General features: G+C 40.0%; 1 protein-coding gene across 1 annotated transcript; it reads left to right on the forward strand.

Annotated features, from left to right (window-relative positions):
* The first annotated feature begins 1,932 nt into the window (after window positions 1-1,932).
* LOC139729058 (sphingomyelin phosphodiesterase-like) lies at window positions 1,933-24,854 on the forward strand. The gene is made up of 14 exons (XM_071639985.1): window positions 1,933-2,044; window positions 2,753-3,014; window positions 3,883-4,084; window positions 4,901-5,065; window positions 5,483-5,606; window positions 6,829-6,932; window positions 7,604-7,773; window positions 8,299-8,418; window positions 8,822-8,902; window positions 10,155-10,319; window positions 12,109-12,298; window positions 23,203-23,292; window positions 24,050-24,144; window positions 24,749-24,854. Exons 2-14 carry the CDS (start codon window positions 2,773-2,775, stop codon window positions 24,852-24,854), a joined length of 1,854 nt encoding a protein of 617 aa, XP_071496086.1. The 5' UTR covers window positions 1,933-2,044; window positions 2,753-2,772.
* Window positions 24,855-26,397: the final 1,543 nt, after the last annotated feature.

Here is a 26,397-nt window from a genome sequence, read left to right on the forward strand (position 1 = left end):
ATGAAACGGGGCCCTGGTTTTGAGCTATTCAATTATAGTTCCTCGTGAAAAAAAGAAAGAAATGTAATAGCAATTATTATTACATTTCTTTTTTCTCATGAGAATATGAGATGACTGTACACTGTATTAAATTTTGAAATGAAAATTAGAGAAATACACACAGAGATCCCGTACCGCATGTAGAGTGGTTTTGTTAATTTTTCTTCACTAGGGCAAACCTTTGGCTAGTTGTTTGGTTACCACAGGAACTGCATCGAGTTACAAGGGTTATGCACAGAATTTAATGTACACCAGTCTGTTTATTCTTTAAAGATTGCTTTACCATGCCGAGAAGTGATTTGGTTCGTGTCTGATCCTCACTCTGTTTCTGTGCTACCGTATTACCTATACACAGGGGCTGCGGAACAGGGGGGGGGGGGGGTATTTTGCTCTTCAAACAAACAATCAATCAAACAAACAAACAAACGAATCGGAAAATTGATTGAAAATCATCACAAAACTATTGACTTTCCTACAGTGATCCGCCCGGAGATTTTCTTCCCATGGGGGGGGGGGGGGGGGTACATTAACTCCCCCCCCCCCGCACCCATCCTATATTTAAGAAAAAAAAAAAACATTCAAAAAGTGAACATGAATAAAATGACAAAAAACCGTTCCGCAGCCCCGATACTACTGTACTGGTGTTCTGGTATTGTACCTTGCCTTTTCTTATGCACCATGTGTATGATGACAGGGTTCACATACATCGCAATTCGTGCGCTGTGCATTCGCCTCCCTCGCCTTTCTGTTGCCTTCCATGTATGAGCCCCGGGAATCCATATTTAATGTGAATATTAAAAGTTTGATTATGTTGTCATGTTTCCATAAAATGCACATTCGTGTAGTGTATTCTGTCAGCCTTTGTCTATATGTGTAATGACGTGATAAGTGTTGGATGTATGCTTGTGTGTGCGTGTATGCGCCCTGGTGTAGGCCTATGTGTAATATATCCGTCACTTTTTTGTGTCAGTAATGTCACATAAATAAATGTCAAAACAACTAATAAAAGCAAACAAAATTTAATCTTGACGATACATGTATACCCTAAAGAGAAAATCCGCTCCCTGTTTTTGTAGATAGGTTTAGATATAAAATATAAAATGCTAACTCTATTAAGCACATCAATAAAGTTTCATTAAAGTCATGCTAAGAATAAAAAGATGAAAGTTATCGATTGATTTTAATGGACAATTTTGGGTCACAAATAGGTTTATTGAACAACGACGAACAATTTACAAGCACAACATTAAAATATTTATCAAAATCTCATTAAGAGTAAAGAAGTTATGAAACTTTAAAGATTCGCTAATTGTAGCAGCATACACAGTCCTCCAACAGTTAATATTCATGAATGTGTAAACGAGTTTAATTGTAGGCCTAAGCTTTCTGTCTTCAAATGTTATTCCTATTTTGTTGCCATATTGACATAAGTTCGATTCTAAAGTCCGGCAAATACTGATGTATTAATAAAATATCATGTAGGCCTACACTGTATGAAACAGCTCAATCATTCCGAACGTGTGGACTCATAAAACAACTGCAAGGACATGACAATAGATATCACAGTAACGCTTTCCTTTTTTCATACGTTCGGCTCGATTTGAAAAGCGCAGTTTAGTACAGACCGCCGAGTACGAAGATTAGGTTATTGTTATGATAAATAATTGATCACATGACATTTCTCATGGTGTGCCAAAAGGAAGTCACATGACCACTTCTGCCACAGACAACACCGAGTCAAGTTTCACAGCCCATACGAGCAGCGAGTGCGTGTATCAATACACAGCGATTCAAGTGATTACAAAGTTAGGAACCTGCGTGTCTCAGTCACCATATAAATATGACATCATACGGGGAAGTACTGGTACTCTTTAATCTCAAACACCAAACACACGACGGTGTGTGGTACTGTGAATTGTCCAGCCTTCGGAATTGGGATCTATGATACCCGACATCTCTCTTGGCCTTGGAGTCGGGCATGTTTAGCCATTCGTGTACATACATGGTAGGTTCATACATTCTTGGTAAGTTTTAGACTTCTAAAGAGGCGCTCGATGCGATCACGAAAGTTTATTGATTACATTTTGTACGAAATCATTCTGAACGTGTCTTGTCAACCTACGTGTGTGGCAACCTACGTGTCTTGGTTCCACTACCGCAGTGAAATAGGCATTAGCCAAGTCGTCATTGTGAAACTGCGCCGCTCTATCTAGCGGTTTGCTTTTATATTAATCTTGGGGGTGTACACAGGCAAGACTGTCAGTGTATCATTCATCACGTATGGCATGTATAGGGCCTATACACTTTGTGCAAGTGTAAATGTGTGTATGTGTGTATGTCGGCTCTATGTGTCTGTCATGTTTGAATTAACATGATTAATGTATGGAGCCCTATGTACTATAAGTTTCTGTGACACAATGATATAGGCCTACCCTCTGAACAATTATATCCCACATCCTGACCCTAGTATAATCCCCAATCCGTAATCCCAATCCGCAATCCTATCCATATCCCGATTTCTAACCCTAAGCTTAACCCTAACTCTATCATAAACCGATATTTAGCCGATGGGGGGGGGGGGGGGGGGGGAGGTAACTGCCCTGAATGGGTCATGTGCACATAACATATCCAGGTATTCTTGAAAGTGCTGTGCTGTATTCAGTTCCACCAAAACAAAACAAAACAAAAAACTCCATTTTTTATGTATACATAGATATATAGCACTGGAACTGCATGAGATCGGGATTTAGCATGTACCCCTTCGGGAGTAAGCTATTGGTAGCCGTTGCCATGGTCACGGCTGTAGAGAGAATCGCCGCGGCCACGCCCATTCCGCCTTCGATGACCAAGTTGGGAGGAAAGACGCTCATGAATGATCAGACGAGAAAATATTTCGCCAAAAGATTGGCGCCAATCTTATTTGCCTACAGCAAAGCGGCGATTGCTGGAGATCAGGCGACGGACTCGCCTGTCTTGTAAGTATAGGAAACGGTAAGATTGTCTCTTTAACGTTAATCTGGTGTAACTTAATCGACAAATTTGTTACATGGAAATTAATGGCATTTTGTTGCAGTGGTCCGAAAAAAGTGAAGTTAAGTCTCGTTATCCCTTCAAGGGATTACGAAAAAAAAAAAAAACTAATAGTGGCGAATGTGTGCAGATGGTACAGTCATTTTCCTTTGTCTTTTACAATACATGCTTTGAACTCGTATGAGCTTTTTAAAAGCACATGTATAATGTACAATGATTATGGTCAAAGCTATTCATTGACTAGAATTTCAACAGTTACAGACTTTCCCGAAGAGTACTTTGGTGAAAGTGGGACGAACATTGACAAAGACACTGAGAACTGAAGTAACATACTATTGTTGTACGTTCGTTCATTGAGGCCCTTGGTTATTCAGAAGGTGAGTTTTGCCACTGGTCACTATAAATTCATCATAGCGATACTCTTAGTTGTTGTCATGCCAACGACGTTTGTTTTTGGAAGAAGTGTTTTGAATGAATCTACTTTCGCTGGCTGTCGAGCTGGTATGACTCTATATTGAACGACACGTTTCTGTATACTTCAGCCATGTAACATACAGTTTTTAGCGGCAGCATTTCACCGTAACTAAAAGATAATTTACCAAATTTTATCTTCTTTCGTCATAGTAATATCACTTCAAAAACATCAAAGTTCAAATAATATGCGATACTGACATAACTTGTACATCAAATTAAATAATGTAAAATTCCTTGTTTAACTGACCATTCCGCCAGCAACTGCCTTTAGATGTCTCATCCATTTCGAAAATATGTCATCCTATGTTGTTAATCGTGTCTCATTTCCTCGCTGTACAGAAACGAAATTCGGCAGGATATAGTATCTCACTTTGGAGTCGACATCGAGTGCGACGCGTGCAAATACATCGTCGAAGGCATCGACGAGCTGATTCAGACGAACGAGTCCAAAGAGTTGATCGTACGGGCCGCAGACGAGGTCTGCAAAGTCCTTGAAATCGAGAACGCCCGGGTCTGCGACTACGGTGTCAGAGAGTTTAAGGTCTGTATTCATTAACCCGTTGAGGACGGACTGATTTTACTATAACATGCATTTCCCATAGATACCTGCCCGAGTATTGTCGGCAGGGACTCATCTTCAACGGGTTAACATGATAAACTATAGTTTTGTTATGTTTACTCTGTATTATCTCTTCATCTACTGTATTAATTCATCCTCTTCAGGTTCTCTTTGATGATGACTGTGAGTTGTTTTATTTCTAGTTTTGTATCAACGCTCTCAGTTTCATTCGTTCCTCCTTTCATTGCAATGTCCCTTAGTCTCTATTTAATCTACATATCGCTCTACTTTCCGTCTCCCGTTTTCATATCAGACTCGCGTTGTCACTGCACAATGATATTTGTGAACGTATGTTTTGTATACGCGCCCATAAGTGCATCCATTTGAATCTTAATGGGGTTTGTATATTAGTTTCCTGTATAAAGTAGTGACTAATAAAAGATTCCCACATTACGATTATATGGAGCTTTAGATTTTCGGGACGCGGATGTCCAGAGGGGGAAAAGAGAAACTGTTCTGCACATGCGCAAATTGCTTATCAAAACCGATCTCGCGTCGTCTGTGTTTTCACGGTCGGTCCTGGGCCATTTTGGCGGCCTATCAAGTTCATGACGCAGAGAGCTACTACTTGATGCACTGATCATTATGTGGGCGCCATTTTACTTTTTATAGGTTGCGTCTTCGCGTAATCTAAAGCTACTTTTCAGCACGACGCTGGGAGAAAGGAGAACGGCCAACACAATCGTCGTCTAAACGTCCGCGTCGCAAATATAAAGCTCCTTATTCGTATTTCCATAGGACGAGCTCATCGGCGTCCTCACGCTCCACTACCTCAGTCCGGACCAGGTCTGCGGGACGCTGCTCGGCCCGTCATGCGCCACGACCTATGACCCCAACTCAGACTGGAACGTGACTTTCCCCAACAATCCGAAACCTCCGGTGACACCTGTTAAGCTGCCAAAGGTATTCTTTTAAACATAATTTATGATTCAGCTTGCTCATTGGTTGAATATTTGTGTTGGGCCTACTCTATATGACCATCTAAACATGCTGCATGACTTGCGATCATCGACAACGTGCAATTTTGATTTGACATCAAAATCCACAGCTGTTGATTAAACGATCGGAGAGGAAGAACATAAACCAGAACATTCTTCTATTTTCATGCTAATAGAAAGTATTTACTACACGTACTATACACCTTTTGGTATAAGAATTACGAGTATATCTGTCGGAGTGGTATCAAAATCGCATGTAAATTACATCAAGCCGTACAACTCCGTTAATAAATTTTACTGAAAAGTACGAAATTGAGGCAAATCAATCTTAAAATGTTCGAAGCCTGCAAGTGACTTTGGATCATGTCGTCGCTATCGACAGCCGGGCTCTCCGACGCTAAGGGTCCTTCACATCAGCGACCTCCACGTCGATCTTATGTACCAGCCCGGGTCCAATGCCGAGTGCGGAGAGCCGATCTGCTGCCGCTCTAACGACGGACCTCCGGGTAAGAAACCAGTGAGAAGACTAGAAAAACTACTTAGGGTAATCTATCGTAGTCTTATTTAGAAAGAGTGTTGCATTGGGATGGAGGTACATTATAACATAAAATGATAGTTCATTGAAGCTTCAAAAGTAGATGTAGATGGTAAACAAAGTTTCAGAATTTATATAGAATCATTGACGCAATGTTCTGATCAATAATTAGCCCTGGATATTAAATTAGTGTCTCTGTAATTGTTTCTTAATTGATGGATACAATACCTACGATATACGTGCTTATCACAATATCAATTCTTCTTACTCCAAAAGTGAATATTTGTCTGAAAACACAATGTTAAACGTGTGCGACTTTGGTTACACATGGATGGTGGGCACAAAAGCGATGTACGTGTGAACTAATGAGCTGTCATTTTTTTTTTTCAGAGTATGATCTTATCACTAGGATTATACTTTACCACCCTCGGATGCAGTACGTGTAGACAAACATGTAGATTTGCAGAGACTCCAAATCCAAGCGTGTCTCAGACGGGATTTTTCCCGGATAAGCCCCCAACAAACTGGAGACTATAATGACTGCACGAACATTCGTACAATATTGTGTACATGAAGCGCATAAAATCATCACGAGCTCGAAGAGCAATGCCCCTTGAGACGCGGTATCCAACTCAAATATTAACGCTCGCTCTGCTGCTCTTACCCCCTTTTTTATTATGACATAACTAAGGCAATTATGTCACAACAAAGTTGGTCGGGAGAAATCTGATTTAAAACGGGAGAAAATACATCGTAAGCTGGAGACGTCGCACACGGCTAAAAGCGGGAGAAATCCAAATCTCAAATAGGAGAGAGGGAGATTTTGAAAAAAAGAAAATGGCCTCAAAGCAGTAGATCTCCCGCCGAAAGCGGTTGAGCTGTAAAGTCTAACCCGGCAATTTAGGGAAACGCTCTATCCAGGGAAAGCCTGACATCTTATACCCTTGCATTTCGCTTGTTTTGTTTTTTTATCTGTTGTCACTAACCTTGACTTGCATATGCCGAATATAGATGATAATAATACACTCTAATAATAATAATAATAATAATAATGATAATAATGATGATAATAATAATAATAATAACAATAATAATGATAACAATAATAACAATGATAATAATAACAATAATATAAAAACTCTGGTTGATGCTCCGATTGTACATTGCACTTTCCGATGTACCGATGTGAACAGCTCCAGGTGTTCCAGGCGCCGGTCAGTGGGGAGATTTTCGCTCATGTGATGTCCCGCTGCATCTGATGATCAACACACTTGAAGAGATTTCGACGACCCAAAAAGTAAGCATCAAACTGATTAACGTTTATTTTGGCTTGTTTAGTATTTGATAGACTAAATCTGGCGAGTGACTGAGCACAAAATGTCTCTTGTATCTGGCTCGTCTCGCTAGCCGAAGTGGCGGTTTCATACTTTCAAAGAACTCATTTGCAACCACATCTCTGCATTGCGTTTCTCAACGTGTTTTGAAATAAGGTTGCAGACGAGATCTTTTGTGAGTGTGAAACCACTTCAAAATCGCCGCACGATCCAGCTCCGTTTGCCCCCCCCCCCTTCCCCCCCCCCCCAGTTATCTATGGAGAGATATACGACCCAATATCGCACAAGAGGGTATCACTGTCAAAAGGCTGTTGTATATTTACTGCATAATGTATCACTTATAAATTGATGCACTGGAAATATAGTCAGACTAAAATTCAAACTTGCATACGAAATAACCTTTATTCAGAGCCAAGATACAGAAAATAAACACATCAAATAGTTTTGAGGTGACCCACTTTCATCGATGCGCTTTTGCGACGAGTTATCCTCTCACTAGGAAACGCAGACAAGTTGCCCATGACAACAAGGAAGTTGATTTAGTGCCAAAGACAATATTTTTGCTCCGATGTAAAGAGAAAACAACTTAGTAATTGCCGATTTGAACTTCACGCTCTTGATGCTTCTTTTAAAGGTGGACTTTATCTATATGACGGGCGATCTGCCAGCGCACGATGTGTGGAACCAGTCTCGGAGCGACATCCTGAAGATGATCGACTTTGTTACTGACCTCCTGATGAAGTACTTCCCAGGGGTCAAAATTTATCCTTCCCTCGGAAACCACGAAAGCGCCCCCGTCGACAGGTGTGCGCATTGTGTTTTATTTCATTTTTGGACAATCTTACGTTTCCTCTGTCAAACGGGTGAAGCTTAACTTAGTCAATCATGAAGATGTTGAGCTCTTGAATATGTTTAAAAGCTTTGAAAAGAACATTAAATAAACATAATTTTTGATGATTACTTTGCACGCTGCGCATCACCCGCTAACGATACAAAACACAGTCAAGCTCGCCTAATCAAATCCAAACCATATGACCGCAGAAAATCCGTCGATTTGCATAATAATATTTCGACTTACACAAGAGAATAAGTCTATATCCATCAGGAGTATGATTTTTCTTCGTCTTGCCCATTTTTTTTTCAGCTTGTGCAAGGTCGGCTAAGGCGAGGTTGACTGTATTCTTGACAGTTATAGGACTTATCGAGGTTTGCCACAATCAAAAATGTGGGACCCTTTTACAAGTGAAATGGGAATCGAATGTCATTTTGCTAACATTACAGTTGAAGAGGCTGTGTCCTCACCTCCCCCGCTTTGTTGTTTTTAAACAGCTTCCCGCCTGGCTTTATCACTGGCGACCAATCACAGAAGTGGTTATATAATGCTGTCGTGCAGCAATGGATCGAGAAATCTGGTTGGCTGCCCAAGTCTACGCAAGAGACGCTCCAACGGTATGTATAAGATCGCCTCATAATGCTCAGGTACAATGTATTTGTTCATTCAGATGTTTATTCACCTATACAAATCAAAGTCTTGAGAATCAATTTTTCTATGACTCCGTGTTTTTGTCCTTCGAATATTAGTTTTATAGGCTATCCAAGTAACCATTTATTCTTATCCCTTTTGACACTCTTTTTTTAAATCATAAAGATATCATGTCATGGATTTCTCTAATAACTGGTAATTTATTTGAATCTGAGCTGTTCCCGTTCCTAGTAATACAACTTTTTGCCGATGACACTATTTTGAGATGGTATAGTGCAGAAAGAGGTAACTAATATACAATGATATGTGGTCACAGGACGAACTTTCAAATGACCATTGAAGAGTTTCTTGTGTCCTTCTTCTTCACAGAGGGGGTTACTACGACGTCCTCGTCTATCCAGGATTGAGGATCGTTTCTCTGAACATGAATGCTGGGAACCCACTAAACGGGTGAGGAGTTAAAGACATTCTAAATTGGTTTCTGGAGTATATCTAGTTGAAACCTTTGTTTTATGTGTAATGATTCTGAACTTAAGAAAGTTTTCAACATTTTTTGAAACTGTGTAATCATCTAGAGCAGTGCTTCTCAGCCAGTAGGCCGCGATGTCGGCCAAAAATAATATAAAAAAGATTCAAATTTGAGCTTACTATGGGCTTCGAAAAAAAAGTATACATAAAGAAGCCAAAGTGAGCTTCGGGTTGAAAAAAGGTTGAGAAGCACGACTTTAGAGAAGCAAATGATATTGTCACATGATGATTTGAAGGAACTAGACGCATTTACATAATTTTCAGCTATAATTAGCACAAAAGTACAAAACACTGAAAGGATAAGAAGTTCGTGCAAAAGAAAAATGCTCCGAAATTAAAACCTCGCCTAATCAAATTACTAAAGAAAAAACATCGGAGCCATTTTAGTATAGGTTAACGGTATAGTTATGAAGGTGACCATAATAATGGTAGAGTCCAGCTTCCGCAGTCAACGAGGACCTGTCTGTTATTTCACTCTGTCATAAGTGTGTGTAGAAAACGAATGTACACCAAAATAATGAGGGGAAGAACTTGCATAATATTGCTTCGAGAAATGAGATTAAAGTAAAAGTTACCTTCATTGTGCATGTGGATATAAAGATTTGTTACTCGCATTATACGTGAAGGGTAGCAGTATCCCCCTATACCCCTGTCTTCTGAAAGTGCTAAGCAAAGTCTTCTTCCATTATGCAAAAAATAAAATTGCCTTTTGTGGGAATACAGAAGTAATTTCTATCGTCCTGCCCTTTGTTTCACTTAAATGCAATGTAGGCCTATAGCAGATTCCATGTTGACCACGGCTTATGTTTATTTTTGTCAATACATTTGTACTTTGTTGTAGCTGTTGCTGTCATTTTGCGTGCATGTGTGTGTATTTATTTGTGGGTTTGTGTGTATGCTTGTGTGTGCCGGTATGAATCCCAACGTATATGCGTGTAGTTTATAATAAATGTACTTGTGTGTATTTGTGTGTGTGCACTTCCGTTATAATTAAGTCTTCGGGACCGGCGGTTTTCTTTCATAGTATCGACAATTCGTTATAGCCGAACAGTGAAATATATAAAGAGACATAGCTGATTCTTTTAATTATTACTTCGTTGCAGCGAGAATTTCGTTATAACCGTGTTCGTTAAAGCGGGAGTGCACTGTACGTGTTTGTATTTCGTGTGAACAGATGGTTGAAGATAAACGCAACCGATCCCGACGCTCAGCTCCAGTGGCTAGTCTCCGTCCTACAAGCCGCAGAGACGGCGAAGGAGAGGGTACACATACTGGGCCACATCCCTCCGAGTCTAGACCTTGCCGTCTGGAGCAAGAACTACGAGCTCATCGTCAAGCGGTATGTCCTTAGCAGGGCTGTACTGGATAAGAAAAAAAGAAATGGCTTTTAGGCTCACGTGCATGACTCCATCAAACATTATCATTGGTTAATTCCAATAGAGGCACCATGACATTGTGAGAAATGGAATGAATTTATTCATATATTACATTGGTGGTTGTAAATGTATCATTCTACATAGTTTTTAAATAAATTCACTGATGGTCGAAAACATTTCATCGTATGCCATTTTAAAATCGTGTGTGACAGGTATCCTATGCAGCGTGATTTTTCTGTCTTCTTGTTCTACAAGGACTGATAGAGCATTCTGAATGCCGGAAGAGATTTGTTGCCTCTTTTTTTATCTTAGTCATGAATTACTTTCAGTTTCTCGTGTTTGGTCTTGTCTGTTTATTAGCTAAATCCACTACCAGTGCTATAAAGTGATTCTGGTGGTGTTATCAGTACTGCGCCTATATCATTACGTTGTCTCTCAACAATGCCGAGTGTAAAATTGTTGGTTTAACCAGGGAGGTGTTAGAAAAGAGAGACAACTCTTCGTAATTCATGCAAACACATGTTTTGGTTCAAAGCGTTACAATGGGATGTCTAGCATTCCACTATACGCTTTGAAGTCATGCGCTGCACCGCTCTAGTTGCAAGGCGAAGTTCGGAGACGAAGAACGCATTTCACCTTTCGTTGAATTACAAGCTTTATTTCCCCGTAAAATTTTAAATGAAATACTCGAATTGATTAAGAGTAGTTAAGGAAAGAATTCAATATTATAAACATGTATTTCTAGTTTCTTCGTAATGCGCAAATTGAAATGAAATGAAAATTAGGCCATCTTAAAAACCTAATATTTTTTCGATAATGCGCACATTTCCGCATATTAGTTTTCTATCCTTTAATCTGGGATATTTTGATCTTTCAAATAAAGTACTCCGCTAAAGCGTGCACCAGCGTGCTTTTAAACTATTTGCTGTTAAAATTGTCAGTTGTACACTGCATTTTGATTCGCTGCTCCAATTAAAGGTACACAAATTCATTGTTGCCATCACATTGAAAGAGAGAGAGCGAAATGCAGTAGGGGTAAGTATTTCTAGATGTGAGAGCGCTAGTCCCGATTATTGATGCTCTCTTTTGTCAAAGCACCTGATTTCCACCTGTAGTTAAGCGCATAACTTCTAGGCGGTGCCGTGCATGACTTCAAAGGAGAGCAGGAGTTGTCTCTCCTTTTCTAACACCTCCCTGGTTTAACGACGACGTTTTCTCCATCATTATTATCATCATCAATCTTCACCATCATCCATAATACCATCTCAACCGCAGTTGTCGGCGCCATATAAATCACGGCTATCACTATATCCAGCATTACCCTCATCATCATCAATACAATAATCTTCACCACAATTACTTTCATTGCCATCATCACCATCATCCTTGTCATCAAAACCGTCACCGTCGTCGTCATCATCATCATTATCATACATTTCAACAACATTACCGTCATCATCATCACCACCACCATCTTGACCAACGCTATAGACTATCGTCATCATCGAGATCATTGTCCGCATCCTCATCACCGTTATCATAATCATCATCAACATCATCATCGTCATCATCACCACAACCATCTACGACTACACGACCACAACAACAGAAGCATCATCATCATCATCATCACCACCACCATTATTAATACGCCTAGCCACTGTCGCGACAATGGTGGCATCATAGCTGCTGTCCATGTGATATCATATAAGTTATAACGTTCAATCACTTTGAATCCGTCCATCACCATAGATACGAGAGCACCATAATGGGTCAGTTCTTCGGACACACCCACAGGGACCAATTCAAGATCTTCTACGCAGACACCGTCACGCGTCGACCAATCAGCGTCGCCTACGTTGCAGGGGCCATAACGCCGACAGCGCAGAACCCTGGTTACCGCGTTTACACTATGGATGGCAACTACACTGGTTCCACGTGGGTAGGTCCAAGAACTGCTGGTGGCGTTCTTCAAGGGGAATTTACCCCAAATGTACATGTGAATTCAGGGAATGCAGAAATATCGGTAGCACACAATCGGACTATCTGTTCAAAAGTATTGAATATTTAACGTTTGGTTAAATCCATGCGCCAGCATAAAGAGACTACAACAATGCAGTTGTGTTTGTTTGTTTTTTTCTTTTCTTTTCTTCCTTCCTCTTCTTGTTAGTAGTATTATTGTTGTGATTATCTGAATTATCCTATTAATCATCGTCATTATCATACTTGATTTTATATCGTAATTTCGTGAGAGATTACGTCATATATGAGATCCCGCTAGTGCGCGCGCCACTCAATTCGTTAGTCGCCGCCATCTTGCTAACACGCGAATTTCTGTGCTCGGAAAATTCGCCGGAATTCCACTTGAATATTCAAGTTTTCGTTCGAGTTGGATCGACGTAATAGCGAAAGTTACCTCTACGGGAGGTTTTGCCAGGTTTTTTCTGGTTTTAACGATCATTCTTCAGCTGAACAGCAACGGAATTTATGTCTTCGACCAACGTTCCAAACGTGGGCGGCGCAGCCGCACCACCGCTGCTGACAGCAGTCGCGTCCCCGGCAGCCACCGGCGGGGGTCGCGGAGACCAGCACGCACAAGAGTGCAAGCAGAAAACTGCGACAGCCAAAGGTAAAACGCCTACTAGAGCCGGCAAGGCAGGTACTAGTAATAGTACTACTACAACAAGCAGTGCTAACCCTAGCGGTAGTACCGGTGCAAACAAAACAGTGAAACCACCTGCCAAACTGGCCTCTAAAGTTTCAACTTTGGAAGATAGACTCGGCAAGCTTGAAGGCCAATTAGCTGTGGTTGTTCAATTTGTGGAGGCACAGTCGGCAAAGCAGACACCAGCCCGTGAAGGCGGTGGCAATGGAAAGAGTATCAGGATTCGTTCTGAATACTCCCCTTCAGACTCGGCAGATACTGACTGCCATTATGATGATGAATATGCGGCACCATTTCTGGGCCGAGATATGGATGAAAACTCTGTGATTATCCAACCAGGTCAAGGGGATAGTCGTGATGACAAATTTGATATTGAAGAAGGCGAAGTTCCCCCTTCTGTAGTGGAGAAAGTGCCAAACATTGCAGCCAAATTTGCTGTGGCTGAGGAAGTTGGTCCCCCCATTGACCCAGAAATTGCTAAGTCTACAGCCTACCTTCTGACCCACCAGCTCGAGCCCAAAGTGGTAGATGAAACGATCACTAAATACCCCATTCCCAGCAACTGTGAGCTGGTGGATGTGCCGAAAGTCAACCAAAGAATCTGGAATGGGCTACCTGCCTTTTCAAAGACACGAGACCTCAAATTTCAGAGACTCCAAAAGAATCTCACGAGAGGCATCAATGCCTACATACATACAGTGTCGGCACAGGATATCACTGAACAGCAACAAGATGCACTAGCACTTCTGTGCAGTGCGAATTTCGAGCTAAATTCCTTGCGTAAGGAATTCATGAAACCAGACATTGGTTATCAATTCCAGCATCTCTGCAAGCCCTCTACCCCGGTCTCCAAATTCCTTTTTGGTGACGACCTGGGAAGGCAAATGAAAGACATAAGAGATGAACAAAAAGCAACTGAGGGTGTCCTCAGGAGTGAGCATAGCAGACAATACAAAAAGCAGCGTTTCAGCCCATATGACTATGGCAGGAGTGCATATGGCAAGGGCAGGAGCAAGATTACATCAGGAAGCTCAAATTTGCCCCAACAGTACCGCGACGCGGGCTGGACTACTTCTCGTGCAAGTACAAGTGATGTCACTAGGCCTACAGGTGCAAAAGGACCGTGGACTGGAGCTACCAGCCATGCTTTTTTAGGCCAGCGCCCCAAGGGGAGGGGGAAGCCGTCGGCTCCCCACACCTTCACACATCCCAGCCAGCACCAACCGCACTGCGGCAGCAAGCAGGGCTCAGGGATGAAGAGAGCACGATAACCTCCAGTTCAACTGACGAGGTAAACATGACATCTGATTCTAGTGATTATGCAAAGCTATGTCATAATAACCCTTACAAAAAATAACCATGAAATTTACGGTATTACCATGGTAAAACCTCAATTGCCATAGTAAAACCATGGTATCGATGGTATTACTACGAGTACCACAGAAAAACCATGGTGATGCATGGTGATACCACAGAAAAACCATGGTAAAACCTCAATTGCCATAGTAAAACCATGGTATCAATGGTATTGCTACGAGTACCACAGAAAAACCATGGTGATGCACAGTGATACCACAGAAAAACCATGGTAAACTATCAATACCATGACACGACCATGGTACTGATACGTATACTATAGAATAACTGTGAAGTCTATGGTATTTCCATGGTTTTACCATAGGCGACACAAAATAACCATGGTAATAGTATGTTATAATTTTTATACCATAGCACTACCATGGTATTACTACCAGTACCATGGAAAAACCATGCCATCTACTGTATTTGCCTGGTATAACTATACAGGTACAATAAAATAACTATGGTGATGCCGGGTTATGGCCATCATACCATGGCATCACCACTTGTACCATAAAATAACCATGGTATATAAGGAATTTCCCCAGTATCGCTGCACTAATTAACCATGGATATACCATGTAATAACCATCATACCATGGCACGGTTCTGGCACTACTAGGCCTACTTGTACCATAGAATAACCGCGGAGATACCATATGATAACCATCATACCATGTACTACAACCACAGGGTCTTTAATCGTACCGCAGCATATATAACCATAGTCTTTTTGTCATCTTCTGTATTTCTAAGGGTACACAAAAATAGCCATGGTGATACCATGGTTCAACAACAACATATCAATTATGATATTCTTATAGCTGAAAGGGACTGTACAGTAGGTACTGGTTGAGATGAGGATTCAGATTTACAACTTATTTTTTTCTGTTAGATGATAAACCTCTCATGAAATAAAGTGTATGAAAGAGCATATACAGCTGTAATTTCAAGAAGGATTCAACGTTTTGAAGAAAATTCGTCTTGAAATGGCTGAGATTACCAACCCCCCCCCCAAAAAAAAAATGAAATTGACAGGCCCCATCTTTCATTAGGAGCTCTTTGTTTTAATTTGTTTTTAGATATCTCAGTTATTTCTCAGCCTGTTTTCATTAAATAAACGTTTGAGTCCTCTTCTGCTCTTTATCATTTCAAAGAGTGGTTTCTAAATATCTCGCAAAATGTTACAAGCTGAATCCTCATCTCATCCAGTACTGTATACTCCTTTTAAATGTCAAATAATGACGAAAAAAGGTACATTCTCTACTGGTATCACAAGGAAAAAATGGTCCCATTATAGCTATCCGTTTGACCCAACTTGTTCAAATAGTTGCAAACTGGAAGTAGGCCGATACTCGTTCACATTACCATGGTGTGAATTACCATACAATTAAAGATGAAAATTAATACCAACTCACGCCATTCCAGCTGACACTAAATTGAATGAGCTGGCACACTCTGAAAAAAACCCCCAATCAATTCCAGCTGAATATTATGGCCTGGCTCTAAATCATTGATTATGAAGTTTTATTTGTACCAACTGGAAAACATGTCGTTCAACTGGCATACTCACTAGTTGACTCCACTTAGACAAGTTGACTCCAAACTAACATTTCATTCCAACTGACAGACTGAAACAAATGAAATAAACTAGGCAATTGTCTACCAATTAGAATTCATTGACATAACCTACAGATTCACCACTGGATTCCAATTGCAAGAAACGGAATAAAGTGTCATACTGAAATATCAACTACCCGATTCCTGTATAGATACAATAATTGTATTGAACTTGACTAGACACAACTGGCAGATTTACCAGTTGATTCCACTTGAAAGCGATGGAATGGACTGGTACACTGAGAAAACATAGATGACTCCAGTTTGAACAAATGGATCAAACTGTGATGAGTGAGTTACATGTGTGTAATAACAACATACCAAATAGTAGTAGCATAGTGGTACTGGTGATAATAATGATGATGATAATAATAATAATAATAATAATAATAATAATAATAATAATAATGATAATAATGATAATAATAATAATAATAATAATAATAATAATAATAATGATAATAATAATAATAATAATAATAATAATAATAATAAGGTCTTATCCAGGAGAGCCTCTCCAGTGTTGTCGCTGCTCTATACCACAGGGCCCTGCCATACCACTAACAGTTGAACTGTTCTAATGAAAATGACAGATTAAAAAAATTAGATCTATTGTGTAAACTGGAACATTAAAGCCTATTGGTTGATTCCAGTAGGAAGAAATAGACCAAAGTATGCCCTTAGACAAAGTGGGATCAACTGGACACAACAAGCAGATTTTTCAGTTGATGATCCACTTGAAAGAAATTGTGTGAAATGGCATACAACAACCAGTTGATTACAGTAGAAACAATGAGTGCACATTCGAGTTCGACACCCACAAATCATACAGCCAACAAATCAAACAACCCATGAATTTGACACCTAGCGAACAAGGCCCACATGACTGCGACACTAGGTAAATAAGGCCCACGACACTTTTACAATAAGCCCCATGATGCAATGTCGAGCTTGTGGGCCGTATGACTTGTGGGATGACCCCGAAAAAGTTGGACCAATTTGGTGCAGGTTGAATCGACTGGACACAACTGGCAGATTTACCAGTAAGAACTGGCATACTAAAACATCAACTCCATGATTCCAGCAGATTCAACTTTTTTGAACCAGGCTCTTGTATACCTGTTGCAAATGACTTGACACAACTGATAGATTTATTCAACTTCAAAGCAATGCAGATTTAACCTACATGCACTTTGATAAAGTTTAGGCTGTAACAGTTAGTAGAACCCAGCCGGGTAATGTATCAAACTGGCATGACTGGGGAAGTTCATACCAGTTCATCAAATCTGGCAGTTTTACCAATTGATTCCACTTTTTAAACGATTATAAACGTACCAATACATTACAGTCAAAACTATTGGACCATTATGAGTATACTTGCAACGAATGGGAAAAATCAAAATATATATCAACCGATTCTAAAGGTAAACCCCTTAAACTCTAAGGGACGTGGCAGGAGAGGGAAGGGCGGAATCCACCCTCGATGTTTCGAGTCTGCGATGGAAGAGACCCTGTCATGAGACATTTTCCTGACTTTTTTTCAAGTTCAACTTCAAATTCATTGTTGTTTTTTCCACAGCAAAATAATCTATTTGGTGAACATAAATCTCGCTTTCTTCAATGAAAGTAGAATGCATGTAATTTGTACAGAGAAAGCAATAATTGAAAACCTAAAGTAGGGGTACAATGCAGTGGTTGCTGAGGTAACAAAAGTGAAATAAATGAAATATGCATTGTGTGAAAAAAGCAGGGACCCACTAAAAAGACAAAGCTTGTGAAGTACGGTCCCTTCTCCGATTGAAAAAAAAAATCGACGCAAAGATTGATTGAAAACAGCAACAAAGAAACTCTTTAAAAATCTGACTATTCTTTATCGGAGCAGATCCAGGAATTCCGTAAATGGGGTGGGGGTGGGGATGGGGAGGGATCTGTCATGGTGCCACTTCCGCAATTAAAGGGGGGAGACACGCCCATTTTCATTTTGTTTTCTTTTTATTTATTTATTTTTATCTTATCAAAAATTAAAGAAGGGGCCCCCTGGAGCTATCACTGCTGTAACATTAATCACTGCGATTGATTGATCTTATGCTAATTATGGTATAAAAGTGGTCAATGAGAATCTCATAAGAAAACAAAGGAAACAATAAAAAAACAAAGAAATACATTTGAAACTAAAAAAAAATCATATACTAGTACATAATAAATTGGCTTTTGGAAGTCCTTTAATGTCTGATGCATGGTCTTTAAACATGTAAAAACAGACTTACAAATGATTAAGAAATAGACTCTTAATGCTTTTAATTAGGCTAAAATAAGATGATGGGCCTAATTTGCACAAATAATTAATTGATGAATTAAAATTAGAAATTGACAATAAAAAAAAAATTATAAGATATATAACACATAATTTTGTAGATTACAATGTGGTTGTAACTTGGGCCAAATTTCGCTACGATCGTAATACTAATGGTCGAGATCTTGTGGAGGGGGGGGGGGGAGGCGAAATTCCCTCCCAAAATGCAATTTTTAGCATTTATAGCCAAATAAGCCTGGCCCGTTAAAGATAAGCAAAGTTTTGGAACTAATTCACATTGTGCGTTATCTCATACAAATTCCAAGTACGACCCAAAATATTATACCGGTATGTTCATGTAATAAATGTACTACAGCCTGTATTTAGTATATGTGTGAATGTGTGTAGTGTGTGTATGTGTGTATGTGTGTATGTGTGTGCTTGTGTGTGTGGGGGGGGGGGGTGTGGGTGAGTGCAAACACCCGGTTAGTACTAATATATCCATGGTACCAAGAACTGACTTCTTCCCATGCAGTTTAAACCTCATTAACCCAACTGGAAAATGTAACACAAGTTGATTCAAGTTGCACGAACCATGTTTTGACTTGGTTTCTGTATCGCTCATGAATATTCATGAGAGAGCATCTAACATGCAAAAGTGAGAAAATAGATAAAAGACATAAAAACCCAAAGTATATATTCTGGGTTTAAACTTTGAAGTATGTTGGGAAATTTCTCTTTTGTTACCAACTATTTTAACTTGTGTTATAACAATGCATATTCATATTTTGATAGGACTAATATTATGCATGACATGTAGTTAGTAACCATGCCTTAAAACTTTTCAGATATCAGCCCATATATAAAGAACTGATACACTAGCAATGTATCTAGGAATAGGATGTATACTCTAGGTATACAGATAAGTAGACCTGTATAGATTAGGATGTAGGTCTTGTACAATAGTGTAGAAACAGGTGTATGTGATTCGAGGCCAGGTTATGTAGGTAACATACTAGTACTGCATGCTGTAAATACACGACCATTAATGTTATTTTTCTTTTCAAATTGTAAATACCATGGTAATACCAGGGTAATACCATGGTAATACCATGGTAAAATCACCTCAGAAATACCATGGTATTGTACCATGGTACCGGTACCATGGTATTTGGTAAGCACAGTAATACCATGGTAATATATACCATGGTACATGGTAAGAGCAGTAATACCATGGTATTTTGCCATGGTAATACCATGGTAATGTACCATGGTTTTACCAGGGCAAAATTACCAGGTTTCCATGGTTCATTACCATACCATGGTATTACCATGGTAAAACCATGGTTCTTTTTTGTAAGGGAATGTAGAACCTATGGTAGGAGGTCGACTGAAGCAATTCCTCCCAAAGTGGCGCAAAATTACTTCAGACCCACATGTGCTAAATGCTGTAAGTGGCTACAGGCTTGAATTCAGTAAAGAGATGGGTGCACCATCTAGAACTAAACCCCCTTACCTTTTTCGGTGTAATAAAGCCGAAGAGGCTGATATTGATCTTGAAATTTCTAAACTCCATGACAAGGGAGTAATCGAACCGTGCCAGATGGAAACTGGAGAATTCGTGTCTAATATTTTTACACGGCCTAAAAAAGACGGGGGTACACGCGTTATCCTAGACCTGTCTGATCTCAACAAATATCTCCAGTACCAGCATTTTAAGATGGAAAATATCCATACTGCTATTGAACTCATTTCAGAAAATAGCTTCTTAGCTTCAGTCGACCTTCGGGACGCGTACTATACAGTACCTGTGCACCCAACACACAGGAAGTTCTTAAAGTTCTCCTGGAAAAATCAACTTTGGCAATTCAAAGTACTGCCTAATGGCCTGAGCACGGCGCCAAGGTTATTCACTAAACTACTGAAACCTGTATTTACATTACTGAGAGAGCAAGGGCATGTAGTAATTGGATACCTTGACGATGTACTCATTATTGGAGAAAGTGAGAATCAAACATTGCAAACGGTTTTTGAAACCACTAGCATCCTTGCACAACTTGGGTTCTTGGTACACCCAGAAAAATCAGTACTATGCCCCACTCAAGAAATACAATTTCTTGGTTTCATTCTCAATACTCAGGCCATGACAATTCGACTGCCTGATAACAAATCAGAGGAAATACAGTCCTTGTGCAATGAACTTACGCAAATGGCAAACCCCAGTATCAGGCAGGTGGCTAGAATTATCGGGAAAATGGTAGCATCATTTCCCGCAGTCCAGTATGGACAGCTCTATTACAGGGCTTTAGAAAGGGACAAAATCAAAGCACTCAAAATGAATAAGGGGCATTTTGACAGAAAAATGAGCCTATCTTTGGAAGCAAAACAAGAGCTGCAATGGTGGACAGACAATGTGCAGTCTACTTTCTCACCCTTACGACACCCTAAACCTATGCTCGAATTGTGCACGGATGCCACTGGCAAAGGCTGGGGGGCATCTGATCATACCACCCATACAGGGGGTAGATGGAATGAAGACGAGCTGCAAAAAGCCAGGGAGAATAAGATTAATTATCTGGAGACCCTGGCTGCTGGCATGGGACTCAAGTCCTTCTGTTCTAATTCACAAAACATTCATGTTTTGTTACGGCTAGATAACAGTACTGCTGTTGCGTACATTAACAACATGGGAGGCATTAAATCCCTTGACTGTGATCGGGCAGCCCGAGAGATTTGGCAGTGGTGCGAAACTCGTAAAATTTGGGTCACTGCAGCACACTTGCCAGGAAAGCTGAATGTGGAGGCAGACCGCATGTCTAGAATTTTCAATGACCGCACAGAATGGATGCTTGACCGCACAGTTTTCCAAGAAATAACTTCACGTTTTGGGACACCAGAAATAGACCTATTTGCCTCCAGACTTAACAAGCAGGTAGAGAACTATGTCACATGGTTGCCCGACCCACATGCCAAGGCTGTTGATGCCTTTACTCTCGATTGGGGAAAGTGGTACTTTTACGCATTTCCTCCTTTCTGCTTAGTTGCTAAGTGCATTCAAAAAATCAAATCTGATAATGCAACTGGGATACTAGTAGTCCCAAAATGGCCAAGCCAGCCATGGTTTCCTCTCCTAAACAGGATGATGAATGAGGAACCACTTGTTATTCATAGGAGTGAATCCTTACTAACATTGCCAGTTTCTAACACTCCTCACCCACTAAACACTCAGATTGATCTTCTTGCTTGCAGGTTCTGTGCAAGCCCTTCAGAGATGCGGGATTGAATGCACGTATAACTGCTGTAATGGCCTCCTCTTGGAGAAAAGGGACTAAAAAACAGTATGCAGTGTACATAAACAAATGGAAAGCATTTTGTGACAAAAAATGCAGCAACTACTTGTACTCGGATGTTCAAGCTATCCTGGAATTCCTGAGTGACATTTTCTTCGATAAAGGGGCAGGTTACAGTGTCATAAACTTAGCACGGAGTGCTCTATCTTCATTTGTGATTCTTCGAGATACTATGTTTACAGTTGGAAACCATCCCTTTATCCAGAGGTTTATGAAGGGAGTCTTTCAGCTACGCCCACCCAAGCCTAGATACATGGAAATGTGGGACGTTAACCTTGTTTTCAATTTTCTTCGTTCTTGGTCCCCAGCGCACATTTTGGACCTGAAAAAATTGACGCTTAAATTGTGTGTGATTATTGCATTAATCTCAGCACAAAGGATTCAATCATTACACTATCTAAGCTTGGATGGTATGGTGTTAAGAGATAATGCAGTCACCTTTCACCTTCATGATCTCCTAAAACAGAGCAAGCCTGGAAATTACTCACACAGTGTCAAGCTCCAGGCATACCCGCCAGACAGGAGACTTTGTGTAGTCAGGTACTTGCAGGAATACATCAGCAGGACCCGCAGAATCAGAGCTAGTGAACGGTACCTTTTTGTTAGCTACAAGAAACCGTATCACAGGGTATCATCTCAAACAATCGCTCGCTGGATTAAGGAGGTTTTGGAGGCTGCGGGTATTGATACAGAGATCTACAAGGCGCACTCTACTCGGGCAGCGTCTACCTCCGCAGCCAATAAGGGAAATTTCCCAGTATCTAAAATACTTGCGCAAGCCGGTTGGGCCAACGAAAGAACCTTTCGCAAGTACTACAACAAGCCCTGTCCTGCTGAGAAAACCTTTGTAGAAACAATTATCAAAAAATAGACTGTGAAGCCCTAAGATTTGGGCAGACATGTCTTGAACTGCCTGAACTTGTGAACTCTTGGAGACACAATATCTCTGCAGCATTCAACCTGAATGAGATTTGCAATGGAACCTCTTGTAAGGTATGCTTCCTACCCCTTTTCGGGGGGGTTGCCTCGAGAATGTAACCACTGGCTTTGAAATCTCATATATGACGTAATCTCTCACGAAATTACGATATAAAATGGAAGATTAAACGAGAACTTACCGTTTGAAGTTTAATATTAATTTTATGAGTAATTGGAGGGTGAGATTACGTCCCACCTCACCCTCCCCCAAATTTCAAACGGTAACTTAATCTCTCGTTATCTTCCTACATCAGTGGTCACATTCTTGCTTCTAATATTGAGTGGCGCGCGCACTAGCGGGATCTCATATATGACGTAATCTCACCCTCCAATTACTCATAAAATTAATATTAAACTTCAAACGGTAAGTTCTCGTTTAATCTTCCATTATAATGAAATTAGTATCATTATTTTCTATCTTGAGTATTATCGTATTATCGTATTATCAGTATCATCATCATCATCATTATCATCGTCATTTTCATCATTGCTATGATCATTGATGTCCCTCCCTCTTTCTTGATTTTTCTTCTTTTCCTGTTTCCCCCTCCCCCCCCCCCCCCTACATCTTGCTGCCCCAGGCGGTTCTCGACCATGACAACTACTACATGAATTTAACCGAGGCCAATCTGACCAGCAAGCCGAAGTGGAGACCAGAATACAAGGCAAAGGTATATATCGATTTTCCCATAATTCCAACACATGTCATCGTCAATAATTATAGAATCATTTTAAGCGCTACTCGTGAATATCTGATGTAATAATTTATGGTATTCAGGACATGCTCGAGAAAGACAGGGTAGGCTGAAATTAACTATACGAAGAACAGACATGACAGAGAAGAAGAATTCATGCAGAAAGTGTTCGTCAATGAGGATGCAAAGTTAGGACTTATCCGCAGCCGTCATCGCGAAATACAGTGATTAAATCGTTGAAAGAAATATGTAGATAACATTCTTTCAGTTATGCATATCCATATTAACTTGTATTGATTCACAATAACCTGACCGTCAGTTATGTGACCACAAAAAGAATATCTAAATGTTTGGTTTTTTTTCATGGAAATAATTATGATTAACAAAAGGTACAGGAAAACATGAAAGTTACGCTGAGAAAGTCTTGCTTTGAAAGGCTTTGTTTGTGGGGTTATCCAAATAATGCTCTGGAGAGGAAAAAAAGTAGAAAATTGTTGCGAATTTATGGTGCATATCTAGATATTCTTTTGGCTACATAAGTGATGTAAGTGACGGTCCGGGTATTTATTGTGAATCAACACTAGTCAAATTCATTTGTATTACATAGTTCCTTTCAGATGCCAATGAATGAATGCAACACTTTAATGTTCATCATCTTCTCTACGGCTTATATTGAATTGATCTGTAATTGATTGGAATCAAATCAATGACTCTTAAATTTCACCAATGGCAGGAAGCGTATGGCATGAAGTCGCTGCAGCCCAGCGAGTGGAACCGACTCGTGGAGGAGATGAAGAAAAATGAAACGGTCTTCAAGCAATACTACAGGTGAGTAACATGGATATAGTGTGGGCACTATGGTATAGTAGATGGTGACATGGCATTGCTAAATATGAAAGAAACACACAAACGCAGACGCACACATGAACACATGAACACACAACAAATGAACATGCTAACACAACACACACAAATACACGCACACATTGAATTCAGACATAGAGGGCGTGAACTATTCCGGTAATGGTTATAAAACCAACTTCATATCTTGAGTAGAGCGATGAAGACGGTGTCTCCTTGTAGAAAGTGTCTTTTAAGTACAGCGTAGTTGTCATATACAAAACTAATGCGGAATATACCATCAGCAACATCGGATGAAACGTAATCCGACCCCTGACCTTCCTGCCAAAAAGCCCCCCACCGACACACACACACACACACACACACACACACACACACACACATGTACCCATTTCCAATTTAACTCCTATGAAATGCTTCTTGTGCTTTTCGATTCTCCCCGTTTCATCACATTGTTTATACATCTCTTTATACTCTTGGCATCATCAACGTTATATCGTCGTCATTCACATTCCATCTTGACATATACTCAAGTTCAAAACGCCTTTCTCTCTCCCCCCCCCCCTTCCAGCTATTATCATCGGCTCTACGACTACGGACCGTGTGACGACGAGTGCCGAACTGAAATGATTTGTAGGATTCAGACGGCCAGAGCTGGTGACGAGAGCTACTGCTGATTGTAAAGATGCATGCTGCATAAAGACCCTTGTCTTGGACCAGTCTGTATCTACATCGTCCGTTGGTGAATCCATGCAATTGGGAAGCTAAATGGACATGACAGAATACTGTGCTATTGTGAGGGAAAGTTTGCATCACTTTTACCACTCCTAGAATAGCCGACTGAACAAGGAAAGGACTGATTGGTTGGTTTCTTTATAACGTCATTGATAGCCGCAGTCCTCGTCACACTCCTGCACCTACCTCGACTCGTTCCCTTTTATCTAGCATTCGTAAGTCCATGACGTTACTACAGGGGTCTCCCGTTACAACGAAGTCCTCGGGACTGGCAGTTTTCTTTCGTTAGAAAGAAGTTTCTTTATATCCGAACAAAAAGTGTATTAAACTATTTGATAATTTGGACCCTGAATTTTACTCCGAAATTTCGTTATAACGTTGTTCGTTGTAACGGGAGTGCACTGTTTATTGCTCATCGTGTCTTTGTTACACCAATGTGTAAGTTCCAAAAAGCTTTAACTCAGTGGATGGTGTACGGCATCAAAACCTTTCTACTACTCAGGCAATGACATCTCTACCTGCTAAAGTGTTCGTTGTCGAGACAATACTTACGAACCTGTAATAGTAATAAACATGTCATGATTATGGATTATGTTAAGATGTGCAGGAATACAGAAGTTGAAAGTATCTACATTTATTTGTATATATTTGTAAGTAACCTGCTCATATCTCTAAGATAAGGATGCAATATTTGTTTTGTACTAAATGAAATATTTGAAATACATATTACATGCATCGCTTCCAGTTTCACTGTGTAGAGTGCCAACATCAATAAGGAGATAAATAATGCACATATGCATGCACTAATGTGTCATGTAGACTCTATGTTAAATATCTATATATGTGTGCTTGTGTTTTTGTTTGTATATTCGTATTTATGTATATATATGTATATACATGATATAAATGTATATACATGTATATGTATAATATATACATTGTGTATATACACATAAAGTACAATTATGTATACATTATATGTGACCGTGCACCTCAAAACGAACATAAAGTCGCACACACTGATTTTGCGTGAGGACTGAAAATAAGTGAAATGGGTCAACTTAGCCGAACTTGACTTTTTCATATTTTCTGAAAGAGCGGGTCTTCTTTTACATTATGCTGAAATTTGGTATCATAAAACGGGCAGAAAGTGTGTTTTTTAGCAGTTTATCTCGAACATTTTTGGTAGAATAGTGTGATTAGGTGTGTCTTTAGAATCCCTTTTTAATTTCTGAAAAACCTTGTACACACTCTTCACTTTCAACTCGAATAACTTTTGAAATGATAGGGCTACTGCTTTGAAAGTTGGCATTAATTATGGACTGAATGTGTTAATGAGGCATGCTTAATTTCAGTTTAATCTGATAATCTCTTCATTGTTGTTACTCTGGTGGTTTACTTCCTGTTTTTTGTCCCATTCATCGCACAGCCAGCATGGTTTGGTAAAGATTAAGCGCTTGAATAGACACTGTACTTCAGAGCCTC

This window comes from Diadema antillarum, unplaced genomic scaffold (assembly GCF_040938485.1).
Source record: "Diadema antillarum isolate AM-2024a unplaced genomic scaffold, OU_Dant_1.0 seq00000217_RagTag, whole genome shotgun sequence".
NCBI classification, from domain to species: Eukaryota; Metazoa; Echinodermata; class Echinoidea; order Diadematoida; family Diadematidae; genus Diadema; species Diadema antillarum.

Excerpts from the sequence above, each read along its gene's own strand:
- LOC139729058 (XM_071639985.1), top strand. The coding sequence starts at position 2,773 with ATGAGATCGGGATTTAGCATGTACCCCTTCGGGAGTAAGCTATTGGTA. Across the intron at positions 5,066-5,482 it reads CACCTGTTAAGCTGCCAAAG|CCGGGCTCTCCGACGCTAAG; the intron begins GTATTCTTTTAA and ends CGCTATCGACAG. Across the intron at positions 7,774-8,298 it reads GAAAGCGCCCCCGTCGACAG|CTTCCCGCCTGGCTTTATCA; the intron begins GTGTGCGCATTG and ends GTTTTTAAACAG.